Here is a 15,498-nt window from a genome sequence, read left to right on the forward strand (position 1 = left end):
CCCGTGGAACCTTCAGGGTGCCACCCCAGGGATGCCCTCCTGGACAAGTGTTGCCATCCCCACACCAATCCAGCCCCGCCCCTCAGCCTTAGAACATAGGAACAATGGATCAGAACTCTTAAAACCAGGCTGTTTTGCTCTGGGCTTTGGGGAAAACCACAGAGCTTTGAGGGTTCCACAAAGGGCAGCGAGGGGGAGTGGGCACCATGTCCGAGGGGTGAGTGAGGACAGGAAGGGTGCGTCCCTGGTGTGGGGGAACAAAAGAAAAGCACCCAGGTGCCTCCGAGGGTGGGGAGGGGCCAGGGTGGGGCCCCACATTCCCACAGGGGGCTTTCACTCTTGGAGTATTTATTCTAGCCCCAGGGCTCTGAGCAATGGAAATTCTATCACCCCCAAGCCCACCCCTCCACTCTAAACTGCTACAGCAGACTCACTGCTTCTAGACTCCAAAAGACCCTTCCTTTACAGGAGCTCCCCAGCCCCAGGCTGCCTCCTTCCCAACCCCTAAGGAGCCAAGCCAGATCTTCTTCACTCTTTGCTAACCCACCAAGGACCACCTCCCCTCAAGATCCCCAAGCTCACACTTTTCTCTAAACCGGCTGTTGCTGGCTCATTCTCCAGTCAGCCCCCCTCCCGACTCACTTCGCTGAAGCCCACCCCCAAGTTCACAATCTCCCCCAAGTTCAACAACACACAAGCTACCTAGCTCGCCCTGTCTCCTCCGCAGGACTTACCAGCGCCTTTGGGAGGTCTCCCACGTGACCCTGCAGGAGCTGCTGGACCAAGAGGAGCCCCTGCTGGAGCCGGTGCCCAGCCGGGAGCGGCAGTCGTTCCACTACAGGATCTCGGTGCTCTACCTGCGCTACCTGAGGCTGCTGCGCCGCTTCGACACAATCTACGACCAGATGGTGCAGCCGCAGAAGCGACGGCTGCTGCGGCGCCTGCTGGACGGCGTGGCGGGCCGCGTGCTGGAGCTCAAGGAAGAGCTGGTGCGCGTGGACCTGTGCGAGACCCACTGCCTGGACCGCGTGCTGCAAGACCTCAAGCTCACTCCGGTGCGCTCGCGCGCGCCCGCCTCCAGCAGGGAGGGAGGCGCTCCTCATCAGCGCCCAGCTACACCCCAGCCTGGAGTGTGTGCCAGGGTTCCGAGGGAGATCTGTCCACCTTGGCCTGCAGAGATCGGTGGTGTTGACCCATCTGCCCTGCGAGGGGCCGAGGCTAGACTGATCAGAGGATGGAGTGTGGCTTCAGGAAAGGGGTTTCAGAAACTGGGGGTGCCCCGTAGGGTGATTCAGTGTCCCATCCAGCAGCTGGAAAGCCACGGGAGATGGCTGAGGAGGATCCTTTAGACGTGTGCTTCACAAAGTGTGTTTCTGGGATCAACATCATGGGCATCACCTAGGAGCTTGTTGGAAATTCTGGGTCTCGCACATGGCAGACCCTCTAACTCAGCATTGGTCTTTGCACAGCACCCCAGGGTGATCTGTGTGTGTGGGGCTAAGTTCTAGTGGCTCGCCCAGAGCGCATGGCTACTGCAGGGCCTCCTGTCCTGTGCTAAGGCCAGGGTTCTGTCCTTGCTCCATAGCTGAGTAGAAATTCCGGATCTGCTAACCAGCTACTGCAGTGGACTTGTGGGCTATGCATTGGACTGGGGGATTGTGGGGCGGGCTTAGGATCTGCCCATCAAAAACTTTCCAGTTGGGGGCTGAAGAGATGGCTTAGCAGTTAAGGCGTTTGCCTGCAAAGCAAAAGGACCCTGGTTCGATTCTCCAGGACCCACATAAGCCAGATGCACAAGGGGGTGCATGCATCTGGAGTTCATTTGCAATGGTTGGGAGACCCTAGTGCCCGCACGCTCTCTCTCTTCCTCTACCTCTTTCCTTCTTTTTTCTTTTTCTCAAATAAATAAATAAATAAATAAATAAATAAAAATATATTTAAAAAACAAAACCAAAAACTTTCCTAGTTGCCCTGGTGTGGCAGCACACACCTTTCATCTAAGCGTTTGGGAGGTTGAGGATGGATCACTGTGATTTGAGGCCAACCTGGGCTAGAGTGAAACCCTGCCTGAACATCCCCACCCCCAAAAAAGCTCCCCAGTTAAAGGTCTAGAAAGATGATTCAGTGAATAGAGAACTTGCCACAAAAGTATGCAAACCAGAGTTCCGAGCCCCAGCACCTCTGTGAATGTCAGGGTGGGTGTGGCCGGCACAGGACATCCTTGTGCAAGTGGCATATCTAGGCCAGCTGAACTAGTGAGCTCTGGGCTCAAGTGTGAGACCCTGACTCAGTAAATAAACAAGAGAGTAACACAGAAAAACACCTGATGTGATGTCAACTCTTTTTTTGGGGGGGGGGATCGTTTCGTGGTAGGTTCTTACTCTAGCTCAGGATGACCTGGAACTCTCAGGGTGGTCTCAAACGCATGGCGATCCTCCTACCTCTGCCTCCTTAATTCTAGGATGAAAGGCGTACACCTCCACTCCTAGCCTCAACTTCTTGTTTTTTTTTTCTTTTTCAGGTTTTTAAATATATATTTAAATTTATTTATTAGAGAGAGAGAAAGAGAGGGAGGGAGGGAGGGAGAGAGAATGGGTGCATCAGGGCTTCTAGCCACTGCAAATGAACTCCAGATGTGTGCACCACCATGTGCATCCAACTTAGGTGGGTACTGAGGAATCAAACCTGGGTCCCAAGGCTTCGCAGCCAATTGCCTTAACTGCTAAGCCATCTTTCCAGCTCCTCCACCGTTTTTTTGAGGTAGGCTTTCACTCTAGCCCAGGCTGACCTGGAACTCACTCTGTAGTCCCAGGCTGGCCTCAAATTTAGTGATCCTCCTACCTTTGCCTCCCTAGTGCTGGGATTAGAGGTGTACACCACCACACCAGACTCAATGTCAACTTCTGACCTCCATATGCACACATGCAAGTATGCATACACACACACACACACACACACACACAAAGAAAAAAGAAAAAGAAAATCACAAAACTTCCAGCTGGTCCTGAGGCATAAGCATGATTCAGAACCACTACTGCCCACCTTCAACTTGGCCAGTGGAGCAGGACAAGAAAGGGAGGAGACCCACCTCATAACACAGCAGGCTTTCACTTCTGAAGATAAAGGCAGCATGGGATTACATAAGTAGCTGGAAATGAATGGGCCTCCTGATCCCCTTCCCCCATATCACCCCAAAGGCAGACCTGGAGGTTCCCATCCCCAAATACTTCAAGCTGGAGCAGTCCGCTGCCGTGAAGGAGCGAGAGTTGGTGCTGGCTGAGATCCTGTCCAGACTGAAGCCGCTGATCTCCCGAGAGGTCAGTTGAGGAGATACCCTCTCAGACTCCTCCTGAACCCCTCTTCCTGGACAGACTGGCCCTGTCCCAACCCCAACTTAGAGTGCTCCTGGGGCAATCAATCCTCAGCCTCCTTTAAGGATGCCTCCGAGGTTCCCATAGCCCTCCAGCACAGAGACCTGACTCCCTCACTCCAACGTCTCTGACAACAAGGCCCACAGCATCTCCTTTGGTGGCTGGCCGCCCAGGTGCTCAGATGGAGGCTTGCCCTCATATCTCCTTTGCCTTTGCTTTGGTCAGAGCTTTCAAGGAATGAGCCGGACTGAAGCCATAATTGTAGTGCAAACTGCTGAGCGGGCGCGGCAGGGCCGTCTCAGAGCCACCTTCATGAAAGAAATTCGGAAGGAGGAGGAGCGAGATCGGAAGATTCGGGAAGAAGGGCGGCGCAGAGTCACTCAGGATCAAGGAGCTGTTGCCATCCAGAAGGTGACCCTTGGTACCCAGGAGGAGGGTTGGGCTACAGTTATGTTCTTCAGGGCAGCTGCAGGGCTCAGCAACTAACCATAGGGGTACGAGTGCCTGGCTTCTAAACTTGACAAGCTGAGCATGCAGGTGTCTCAGCTAGAAGTGGCTGACACTCAGAAAGCAGTGGTCCTGCTCTGCACTTGAGCTTGAGAGAGGCCCTGTCCCAAGCGTGGCCCAGCTCCCTTGGGTCAAAGCCTTTGGGAGTCTAGGCAAGCTGCACAGTGCCTTAAGCAGTGATGTTGATTGATGTCCCTGGATGGAGTTAAATATTCCGATGGCTATATGGATCCCAAGAAGGGAGAACTTTTGTTGGTGCTTGAACTCTGACCCATGCCTCCAAAAACATAGCAGGTAGGATAGAGAGAGAAACACAGAAGGCCCAGAGGGCTCAGATGCCTACCAACCATTCTGGGCTGTTTCTCCTCAATGAGCACCTACAGAGAAGCCACTTTCGACAAGCTGCCTCCAGCCCCGCTTCAACTTCCTGGCCAAGACTCTCAGCGATGTCTCCTGCAGGGGAGTGGAGCCACTGTTCCTCCCTAGGCACAAGGTCACGTAGTGTGTGGAGAGGCTCTGAGTGTCATGTCTTCCCATTCCCAGGTGTGGAAAGGTTTCCTGCTGAGGAGACACATCAACCAGATCCGGCGCTGTGAGATGGAGTTCATCGGCATGGTGAGCCCAGACTGGCTCGTGCAGGACTCACCACTGCGTCCTCACATCTCTGCACTCCTATCCCAGGACACAACCCCCTCCTGCCCTACACTGCCCGCCTGCCCTCCACTCATGTAGGGCAGGAAATCCCAAGGAAGGAAAGCCACCAATTCATACCTGCTCACATCCATTCCTCTTCTAGAACCTTCTGAAGGATCTTGAATGGATGTGTGTGGAAGTGCAGTGCACAGATCAGCCTAGGCCTCCCACCCTCATCTTAGTTGGAGGGAGAAGGCTGCACAGCCAGTAGGAGCAGCCCATGGTCCTCCCAGAGCCTCCACTGGGGGCCATGTTGGGGTACCGGCAGCCGGTACCTTTCAGATCACATGCCTTCCCCTCATTTGCTCTGGGGGCCCAGACCTGCTTCTCTGCTCCTCGGGAGGATGGCCGAGTGATGACCGTGTGGGTGGGGCATGTGGCAAGGAAGTCCAGAGACTTCTGTGACTGCACACACACAGAAGCCTATCTGTCCATGCAGGCTAAGCGACCTTGCACCCTCCATGTGTCCTCTGCTTTCTGACGGGTCTCTCATCCAGCTTGTCTCTGCTGACTATGGGCCCTGACACTATGAGGGTCCCACAGTCTAGGAAGATCTGGGAAGATCTCTGGAGACCTGATTGGCAGACATGCTAGACGGGGGCAAGAGTGGGGTGAGAGATCGGAAAGAAGGCTGTCCCAGGGTACAGGCTGAGATGGCTGTTAGGGGGGCTGCTGTTTGGGAGTTGAGGTCAGAGACTTGCTAGGGCACTGGAGAGTTGGACCCCCAGGAGAGAGAGCAAGGGGGAGAGGGTGAGGGCACAGCGGTGGGTGAGGAATGAGCCTGGCCGCCCGGGCCCATCAACAGTGTGAGCTCAGCGTTTTCAGTAATTGTCTCTGTGCAGAGTGATATTTAAAATACATTTGGGAGCCAATGAGGCGGGAAAGTGGCTGTGAGAGCGGCTGCCAACTCGGCCGCCGGGCGGGTGTGTGTGTGTGGGGGGGTGCCAGGGCTGCAGGCTCACAGGGGTGGTTGCTGGGGGGAGCGGGCAGGGGGGCTAGCCTGGATGCATCTAGCAAACTCATTACCAGGGTAATTTACACAGACGAATTTCAGCTCCAAACACAATTTCTCCTGATGCAGGCATGCCTGTTGTTCCGTGAGGGCGTGTGCACGAGACTGGGCATGTGCATGTGTGCTGGGGACTGAGTGGGGGCTGGTGTGTGTGTGTATGAGTCTAAGAATGGGGGCTGGGTCCTTCCTTGGGGACTTCTGAGCCCTCTGATCTCTCCCCACGTCCCCCAGATTCCTCCATCCAACCAGGTGTCAGGCTCCAGCAACATCTCCCAGGCCTGCCTGAGAGAGGAGGTGCGGAGGAACCAGCAGGCTGAAAAGGAGGAGGAGTTTCAGCTGGCCATGATGAAGACCCACGAGTCCCTCAAAGAGACGGAGGGTCCCGACATGAAGGAGAAGATGAAGGACCAAATCAGACAGTGGTTCATCGAGTGCCAGTCAGTGCCACGGCCTCAGCTGCCCGCTCTTGCGCCCCTGTTCTGCCTCCTCTCCTCCACATCCCGGGATCTGCTCTGGCCCCACTGCCCCACCTGTTTGATGCTCTAGTGCAGATTGTCCCTTTACTCAGTCTGCCTCCTATCTATGCCCATCTGATGCTCTTGCTTTAGGCTCCGAGTCCCCAGGACACAAGGCCATCTCCACACCTGACTCTCCAATTCCTCGAGGGAAAATAAGAGATCAGACTAGACTAAGATGGGAAAAGCACTAGAATTCCTGTTTCCACTCTCAGACACTAGTCCTTCCTTCACCGACATCTCTCTGGGTCTTAATCCTTCCCTGCCTATCCATCCACCTATACATCCATCTATCCACCCACTACCATCCTTCCATCTGTCCAACTGCCCATCTGCTGGCCTATCCACTCATTCATCTATCCATCTAGTCGATCCATGCACTCACCCATCCATCCATTCACCCAATCCTTCCTTCCCTCCAGCCACCGATCCATCTCTTCTCAATGATCTTACATCCTTGTAGTGCCCTAACTGGTCGGTTCCCTGACTATCCAGATGAGGCCTTGGGTGGATCCCAGTTGATCTTTGCAGACAAGACTCCAGAGCAGGTACCTTGGAGGTGGTGAGAGGAGGTTCTCCAAGGTAGCAAGAAGCACAGAGCAATGGACCGAGTGTCAGCTGAGGGTGGTGATGGGTGGAGGAAGGTCAATTTCAAATGAGCAAACTGGCCAGAGAAAACAGTGGGCAGCTGGGAAGCTTGCGTGGGACTGAGAGAGGAAGCCATGGCTCCAGAGAAGGAATGGGTTCATGAGACCATCGAGGCTCCAGAGGCCCATGGTCCAGGAGAGGGCAGCAGCTCTAACGAGAGCACCCCTTCCTCAGCACCCCCGTGCTGCTAGACTCCAGGTCGGTCTCTGCAAGCTCAGGCACCTCCACCCTGGCACTTTCCTGGGCCCACCCTGCATTCTGTCAGTCCTATGAAGAAAAGAACACATGCTGTTTGTTGTTGGTCACAGGTGAGAATAGAGCTGGAGATGCAGGCCCAGGATAACAAAAAGAAGGACCAAGAGAAGAATAAGGAGAAAGATAAGGAAAAAAAGGAGAAGAAAAGGGTGGGGAAGGAAGATAAGTCCAAGAAAGGGGTAAGCCAGTTTTGAGCATGGTGAGTCGGTGGGCATGGAGGAACCCAGCACAGGGACACGGCGGGAAGGCTGGTCTCACGAAGGACTGGGCAGCGGAGAGAATAAGGGTCAAGGTGTGCTTCTGTTCTAGGAGCCAGAGATGGTTCTGAAAGCGCTGCCTTCCAAGTTGGTGCCTGTGATTAGTGCCAGCCACGAGGAGTACATAAGTAAGAAGGGAAAGTGTTGGGGGAGCACTGGGCCTGTGGAGTCCTGGGGTCCTTAGTCACGGGGAAAGTGGGTGTCAGCTGTAGGGTTAAGGGCAGCAGTATAGGGTGTGACTTTGGAGGCTAAAGCATAGTGCCAAAGCAGTAGAGGGACATGTAGTGATTGCTTGGGTGGGAGTACTCAGTTTCTGTCTGAATTCTGTAATCACAGACTCTGGGGTCGAATAGTCAGGCCTGGGGGAAGAGCAGTGCCAGACGGCCAGCTGGTAACAAGGGCCAAGTTGTACGTGTGTGTGACTGTGTACAGGCACATAGGACTTGTACCTTCACATATGCCACCATTTTCTGTGCTCAGATGTCTGGAAGAACCGCGACGACAATAAACACCCCAGTCAAAGCTTTGACCCTGAGACTCTCCGCGAGGAGAAGAGGAAGGAAGTGGAGCTGGAGATCCGGACCCAGGTGGGAGCACACCATGAGCACTTCCTTCAGGCTGCTCCTCCAGGTCCTCTTTCCACCACCGGCATCTCCCCATCTATCCCTTAGTGCCTCACCTTGGGGCTGATCTTCCGTGGACCCCACTGTCATCCACTCACCCACTGCCCCACCATCTCCACTGTCCTCAGCTTCTCTGGAGGCCCTGACCAGCTGGGATGTGAGAGCCAGTAGGGAGGCTCTGAGCAGGGGTCTCACTCGGTGCGGCCCTCAGTGTCTTCCCTCCTCCAAACTCCATGCCTACCCCATCAGGCCTGTCCGCTGGCAGGGCATGACAGCCTTCAAAGAAACCCCTATCTCTGGAGTTAGGACCCTGGTTTTTCCCGCCACGCACTTAAAGATCTCCCCAAGAAGCTGTGTGGCCGCTCAGCCCATGTGGATTTCAACGAACTGACCTTAGGCTCGGATCCACCTTGGGTGCATGTGGGCTCGCGCATCGCGGAGAGCAGGGTGTGGACTCAGATCTGGTGTGGGCAAGCGCAAGGGGGGAAGGAGAGCTGGTCAAGGCTTGCACGGAGAGGCCTTGATGGCTGTCTCTCTGCTTCTCCTACCTTGGCTCCGAGAGGCACCCTCCTTGCCAGCCCTCCTGCCTCCCGTTTGTCACTGTCCCTCTGTGTGTGCGCAGGTGGACGAGCTGATGCGGCAGGAGCTGACGAACTTACGCCTGGCCGTGGACAAGGAGGAGAGCCGACCCCAGAAAGCTGCCAAGGCAGATGAGGGGCCAGGGCAGGGCAGCAGAGGACACACCAGGGGCAGGGGTGCAGGGAACTGGACAATGACTCGTGTACTCACTTTCCCAGAAAAAGTCTGGAAAGAAATCTGGGAAGAAGAAGGAAAAAGATCTGACCCCAGACAGGTAGCAGACCTTGTCATGCCAACCGCACACTGCGGGGGGGGGGGGGGTTTGGAGCACCCAGGTCAGAAAATGTGATTACTAGTACTTGTGTTGCTATGGTGTGTGTGTGTGTGTGTGTGTGTGTGTGTGTGTGTGTGTATGGAAATCATTTCATCTCTCTGGACCCCTTGCCATGTCTACCAAGTTCCTGTCTCTTTTTTTTTCCAAGTTGGTTTTCTCCATCTTTAAAAATAATGCAGAACAACATATATGATTGTACATCAAATTGTCTCTCCAACCTTTGCTTTGATGATTAGTTCTGTGCCCCCAAAGCCCTCTCTGCCCACTTCTCTGGTAAAGAGCACTCTTTGGGCAGGAAAATGGCCCAGTGAGTACAAATTCTTTTTTTTTTTTCTTTCTTCTTCTTCTTTTTTTTTTTTTTTTTTTGTTGTTTTATGTTAGGGTCTCACTCTAGCTCAGGCTGACTTAGGATTCACTATATAGTCTCAGGGTGGCCTCGAACTCACGGCAATCCTCCTACCTCTGCCTCATGAGTGCTGAGATTAAAGGTGTGTGCCACCACACCTGGCTACTGGATACAAATTCTTGCCACAGAAGCATGAGGATGAGTTGGGTGCCTATGCTTCCTGCAACCCAGCACTGAGAGGCAGAGGCAGGAGGACGGCTGGAGCTTTCTGGTCAGCCAGCCTCACCAGACAGCAGTGTGATCTCCAGGTTCAGTGATGGATCCTATCTCAAGGACAGGAGTCAGAGCAGTAGAGGACAGCAGATGTCCCCCTGTGGCCCCTGAATATATGCACATAGGGCAGCATCTGCACATACATGTGTTTCACACACACACACACACACACACACACACACACACACTTTAAAAAAATGAATGTATGCCAGGTATGGTGGTCCACACCTTTAATCCCAGCACTCAGGAGGCAGAGGTAGGAGGATCGCCGTGAGTTCGAGGCCACCCTGAGACTACATAGTGAATTCCAGGTCAGCCTGGGCCAGAGTGAGACCCTACCTCGAAAAACCAAAAAAAAAAAAAAAAAAAAAAAAAGATATTCTTAGCCGGGCATGGGGCACACGCCTTTAATCCCAGCACTAGGGAGGCAGAGGTAGGAGGATTGCTGTGAGTTTGAGGCCACCCTGAGACTCCATAGTGAATTATAGGTCAGCCTGAGCTAGAGTGAGACCCTACCTCAAAAAAATAAATAAATAAATAAATATAAAATAAATACATAAAATAAACTAAAGAAGGGAAGAAAGGAGAAGAAGAACGTTCCCTGGCACACAAGTGTCACCAGTCTGACTACTGCCATTGCAAGGGGACTGACCCTGCACTTGGTCTGGGGACATAACCCACGTGACTGGATCCCAGAGGACAGCACTTTGGACAGGAGAGGCTGACAAATGTTGCAGGGGACATTGGCCCTTGTCACATCTTCCTCTCTCCACAAGGTGCCCACTTGGGGGAAATCCCTGTCCCCTGAGAGAGTGGGATTTATTTTGGGGGGAGGGGATGCTCATCTTTCAGTTCTGGCTCTCCAGTGGCTCTGTTGTCATTCTGAGCATAGACTGTTGCACAGGGGCCCCTCATCTCTCCTTCGGATGCCTTAGCGCCCCACCTGTGCCTCAATCTCCCTTTGTCCTCTCTCGCTGATGTCCACGGGCTCTCCCTGCCCTGTCCTCCATCAGGACTCTAGACTCGCTGTACGAAGAGCTCGTCGTATTTGGCCTTCTGAAGAAGAGTAAGACCATAGCACTGAATGACTACATTGGTAAGCCCCTCCCATGCCCTGCTTCCAGGCAAGGGCCCCAACCCCTGGCCCTTGACTATCTCCTTCCTCTACACTGTTGGAGGCCTCTCCCTGTAGCAAGCCTCTCCCTCAGACACCTCCAGGAAAGCAGCTCATGATGTTCCCCCTGTCTGTCCCCTCAGGTGATTGCCTCTATCTTGGGTCCACTCTGGCTTTGGCCAACAAGTTGCCCATGCCCTCCCTGTTTGATATTCGACAGAACATGGCCTTGTATGGAGTCCTTCGGCTGGGTGAGAGACTCAGGGAGCGAAGAGCTAGCATTGGGGGGCGGGGCGGGGGCTGGAGTCCATGGGAGGATGGCTGAGGTGAGTATGTCCAGTCTGGTCCTCCCCAACCTTGGTGGGTATAGGAGCCCCTGCCTTTCCCAAGCACCTGAACTGAAGCACCTCAGAAACCAAGCCAGCCCTCAGCTTGCTTCCATGCTGCCAGCTCCTTCCTTAATCTCAAGTGATAGTTTCCAGAAGGGCAGCTCTGCATGTTTATTAAATACCAGAGCCCAGAAGCCTTCTGAAGCAATTTGTCACAGGCCTTAGAATCCCACCCACACCAGTGCGGGGCAGAGCTATGTGGAGGGCTTACTCTCGACTGCATGCGTAGCTCCCACTTCGGGGTCTGCTAAGCCGGCTGCCACTGCTCAGGTGTGGGGAAAGATAGAGTGGCCCAGGCTTGAATTCCCCTTCCCAGCCCCAGCCCCAAGCCTGGCCTTCCAGGGTTGCCTCCGGCTTCCATCGCTACTCTATGGGCTGGCCCAGCTCTATGTCCTTCCCCCAGGCTCGCAGGACATACACTCCATGGCTCCCCTCATCCGCTCCATCCTCCTGGTGGGACCCTCTGGCGTGGGGAAGAAGATGCTGGTGCAAGCAGTGTGCACAGAAACTGGTGCCAACCTGTTCGACCTGTCACCTGACAACCTGATGGGCAAATACCCTGGCAAGACCGGGCTGCAGATGATGATGCACATAGTGTTTAAGGTTGGGAACCCCGAGCTTTGGGATGGCTACTCAGAGTGGTGACATCAGAGTGGAGCGCACTTTGTGCTTCAGTGGTCACTCATCTGCCTGTTTGGTGAGATGTCAGGACCTGAACTGGTGAGGCCTCTCCACTCATCACCATAGGCTGTCAGCATTCCCCCGGAGTCCCCAGGCTGGGAGAGGAGGGGAGTGGGGAAGCAGAGCAGTTCTTGCTCATGGCAAGGTGAGGGTTAATATGCAACATGTGGCCTCAGGTCACAGTGGACATGGGGAGGAGGGGGAGTTGACAGAAGATGGGAAGTATGATGCTGCGGTAAGCCACAGGGGTCTGACTAGATGGGCTGTGCCCGTTGCCCGGGGATATCTTATGTCTCATTTCTACCCTCTGCCCTGTCCAGGTGGCCCGGCTTCTACAGCCCTCTGTGATCTGGATTGGAGAGGCAGAGAAGACTTTCTATAAGAAGGTCCCAAAAGAGGAGAGGATGGTGAGGGAATGTGGGCAGGAAGGTCTATGTGGTTCAGCAGCCAGAGTCTGGGCAAGGCTGAAAGGCTTGGCCAAGTATTACAAGCCCACACACTGCAACCTTGAACAAGGTCCCTCCCCGCCCGGTGCCTCCTTTCCTTGTCTCAAAGCAGGATGGAGGGCCTATGCCCCCCATCAGGGTTGCGTGTGGTGCATGTGCTCTGAGAACACAGCGGTCCTGCAGGGGCACTCATCATGTCCCAAGCCCATCACTTTCTCTCCCCGGAGCAGCTAGACCCAAAGCGAATCAAGAAGGACCTTACCAAGGCCATACGACAACTGAACCCCGGTGACCGAGTGATGCTGATAGGGACAACCAATAAGCCACAGATGGCTGATATGAAGGGCCTGTGCCGGGTCTACGAGCGGATTCTCTTCATACCCCGGCCTGACTATGCCTCTCGCTATGGTGAGGCCGGGGACAGAGTCCAGGGACCGCTGCCCTCCACAGCCAGAACCCTCTAACCCCCATGCTGCCACAGACCTTCAGCTCTGGGGCCAGACCAAAGGTAGCGAAGGGCCCTGCACAAGCAGCGTCCTGGCTCCTGTCCTTAGCCCAGTGGACACTGGCAAGTCACTTTGGTCCACAAGGTCTACGTTGCCTGATGCTCCTTTGGGAGGGTGACCCCCACCACCGCTGGTCCCAGACCCTCTTGGAGAGACACAGCTGCTCTCCAGAGGCTCGGAGCTCTTCAGAATGCAGAGGCTGTAGGCCTGGCTAGCCACCCTGTCCTCCGCCCTGCCTGCAGTACTCTGGAAGCATATGATAGTGACCTGGGGAATCAAGGCGACCCAAACCCTGGACATCAGTGCTCTGGCCAAGGTGTCTGATGGCTACACATCGGGTAGCATTCTCCAAGCCATCCAATCAGTGCTGACTGAGCGGCGCCTCCTGCAATTGGCCAAGAAGCCACTGGTGGCGGCTGAGTTCCTGGGGCACCTGGCCAAGCTGGAGCCAGTGTACAGGGAGGAGGAGGAGTCCTTGAAGGTGAGGCTGTCAGGCCGGGGGGGGGGTGGAGGGGGAGGTGGCAGGCAAGAACAGCCCGGGTATCCACAATGCCCTGCATGGTCATAAGAAAGTAAAGGACCTTGTACTTTAGCTGGGAAGGGGACAGGAGGCACCAGGGCCAAGGCGGGGGCCCGAGTGAAGGTGCCCACGAGAGCCACCTGCCCATCAGGAGCCCTGGGCCAGCTCTAGCACTAGCTGCCTCTTGAGTTGGTGCCCACCCTGGGAAGCAGGTTGGCCCCAGAGAGAGGCCTGCAGGGGCGGAAGAAAGGGGACACGCCCTCTAACGGTGATTGACATTTCGGCCTGGAGTATTTGATGGGGTGAGGGGGGGGGAACAGTAGAAAAGCACCTCTGACAGGACCCCAAGCCCTCTGAGGAGGACAGGAAACAAGGACAGCAAGGAGGAGGGAGAGGGCAGCCAAGAGCAAGGGCCCTATCTGGTAGACTCATGCCCTGCTCCCCTGCCAACCCAGGACTGGTACTTCAAGACTCCACTGGGTAAGAAGAATATGAAATTTGCCAAAGACCTGCAGGATGCTGAGGAAGCAAGAATGGCAAAGGAGAAGAAGAAAAGGAAGTGATGGCTGGGCCTGAGAGTGCCCACAGTGTGCCCAAGGGCACTGGGCAGGGCTTTGGGGTGAAGGGGAAGACAGACACATAAAGGTCCAGGTGGCTCCTAAAGAGCTGTCCTCCACTCATCTCCACATCTGGGCCCTCTTCTACCTCCTCCCCTGCCCTTTCCATGCTCTGGCTTCCAGAGTGTGCCCGCGTTTCCATCTTGTCATTTCTTCTGTGCTGGATGCCCACTTGACTTGCTCCTCAAGGCACTTAAGGAAGAAAACAAACAAAAAGAAAGAATGGGAGAGAGAGAGAAAAAGAAAAGGAGGAAGAGAGAAAGAAAGAAAGGAGGAAAAAGGAGGAAGAGACGGAGGGAAGAGAGGGAGGGAGGAAGGGAACACAGGGAACAAGGAGAAGAGGGAGAGGGAAGGTTCTGGGGACCGGCAGGGACCCTGCTTATAGCCCGTGGCCCTGGCTCCTGTGAGTCTGGTTACCCTCCCAGTTCCCATGCCTTACTCTCCTCACTCAAAGCAAAGTGAGCTTAGACTGCCGACCTCTAAGATCCCTTCTGCTCTAGGAGTCAATTATGGCAGTGAAAACATCTGTGGAGTTAGGGAGGTGAGGGTGACAGGGACCTGGCTGGCAGAGGACCTGTTGTGGGCCATGGCTGTGGATAGACTCGATGCCCTCGAAACAGTCTTCACCTCTTTCCTCCAAAGACCCCTCCCCATCACAGAGCACTCTGTCTTCTGCCTGTGCCTTGGGGCTCAGTGGGAACGGGCCTCTTGCCTGGACTGGGGGGCCGTTTGTGGGGTCTCCTTCTGGGGAGGGAATGGCTTGGGTGGGTGAGGAACTCGAGAAGCCAGAACTACTGTGCCACTGAAGGCTAAGGAACCCCTGTGCTCTCTCCCAATCCATGGGTGATGCATAGAATCTATGAGAAAGGTCAAGGTAAGCACTGGTGCAAGCCAGACCAGGTGAGACCCTTGAGGCTGGAACCCATAGTGGATAAAAGTGACCCAGAGCTGAGCCCAAAGAAGTGGCTTTATTTTTTATTTATTTTTGAGGTAGGGGGTCTCACTCTAGCCCAGGCTGACCTGGTATTTACTCTGTAGTCCCAGGCTGGCAATCCTCCAACCTCTGCCTTACAAGTGTTTGGACTAAAGCATGCACCACCACACCCAGTGGCTTTACCCCCCTCACCACCACTACTTTGCCTATTTTTTGTGGTTCTTCGAGATAGGGTCTCCGTTCCAGCCAAGGCTGACCTGGAATTAATTCACTATGCAGTCTCAGAGTGGCCTTGAACTCATGGAGATCCTCCTACCACTGCCTCCTGCGTTCTGGGATTAAAGGCGTGTGCCACCACACCTGGCTGTTGTTTGCTTTTTTTTTTTTTTTTTTTTAGCCTTGCCAACACAAGGCCTCAAAAAATTGAGTTGTAACTCAAAACTGTTTCTCTCCACGGAAATCTTTAGTAAAAGGCGAAAGATTTATTCGATTTGAAGAGAAACCAGAGTATTGTTGTTTGCTTTTTATAGCCTCATCCCCAACAGAAATAGTCTTGTTATCTTGTTGCATAGGCAGAGTGCTTCCTCAGTCCCTCTCCCACCCAAGGCCCCATGCAACTGTGGTCAGGCAGAGACTCTAGGGGTCATCTAGGGAGTGGGTGCCAGGGCCAAGAATGGGCTCATGGGGTCTGCACCTGAGGTGGACATGGGGTAGGGGGCGGCACTGGAGATGGGTACGGGTGGGGGGTTGTGTTGCTGTCTCTGAGCTGTGTTCCAGAGAACCCCCCAGGAGTGCCTGCCCCATAGCTGCTGGTTTCTGCTGCTCACGGCTGCAGAGCTCCACTCTCTCGGGTTTGGGATGGAAAAGTGCCTGTGACT

General features: G+C 54.5%; 1 protein-coding gene and 1 non-coding gene across 2 annotated transcripts; one reads left to right on the forward strand and one right to left on the reverse strand.

Annotated features, from left to right (window-relative positions):
- The first annotated feature begins 206 nt into the window (after positions 1 to 206).
- Iqca1l (IQ motif containing with AAA domain 1 like) lies at positions 207 to 13,632 on the forward strand. The gene is made up of 19 exons (XM_012951456.1): positions 207 to 217; positions 728 to 1,055; positions 3,198 to 3,317; positions 3,597 to 3,782; positions 4,422 to 4,493; positions 5,815 to 6,020; positions 6,562 to 6,646; positions 7,055 to 7,180; positions 7,311 to 7,386; positions 7,739 to 7,845; positions 8,504 to 8,587; positions 8,679 to 8,734; positions 10,427 to 10,509; positions 10,671 to 10,778; positions 11,320 to 11,519; positions 11,918 to 12,004; positions 12,274 to 12,451; positions 12,792 to 13,030; positions 13,525 to 13,632. The coding sequence occupies exons 1-19, from the start codon at positions 207 to 209 to the stop codon at positions 13,630 to 13,632; spliced, it is 2,460 nt and encodes an 819-aa protein (XP_012806910.1).
- Positions 13,633 to 15,015: 1,383 nt separating this feature from the next.
- LOC123464145 lies at positions 15,016 to 15,131 on the reverse strand. Its single transcript, XR_006639387.1, has one exon. It is a non-coding gene; the product is annotated as a U5 spliceosomal RNA (small nuclear RNA).
- Between the last annotated feature and the right edge of the window lie 367 nt (positions 15,132 to 15,498).

Source organism: Jaculus jaculus, chromosome 10 (genome assembly GCF_020740685.1).
Source record: "Jaculus jaculus isolate mJacJac1 chromosome 10, mJacJac1.mat.Y.cur, whole genome shotgun sequence".
In the NCBI taxonomy this organism is placed as follows: Eukaryota; Metazoa; Chordata; class Mammalia; order Rodentia; family Dipodidae; genus Jaculus; species Jaculus jaculus.

What these genes read in the sequence shown, in the direction of transcription:
- Iqca1l (XM_012951456.1), top strand. An exon ending in AAAGATCTGACCCCAGACAG is followed by an intron (nt 8,735 to 10,426) that starts GTAGCAGACCTT and finishes GTCCTCCATCAG; the next exon opens with GACTCTAGACTCGCTGTACG. An exon ending in TGACTATGCCTCTCGCTATG is followed by an intron (nt 12,452 to 12,791) that starts GTGAGGCCGGGG and finishes CCCTGCCTGCAG; the next exon opens with TACTCTGGAAGCATATGATA.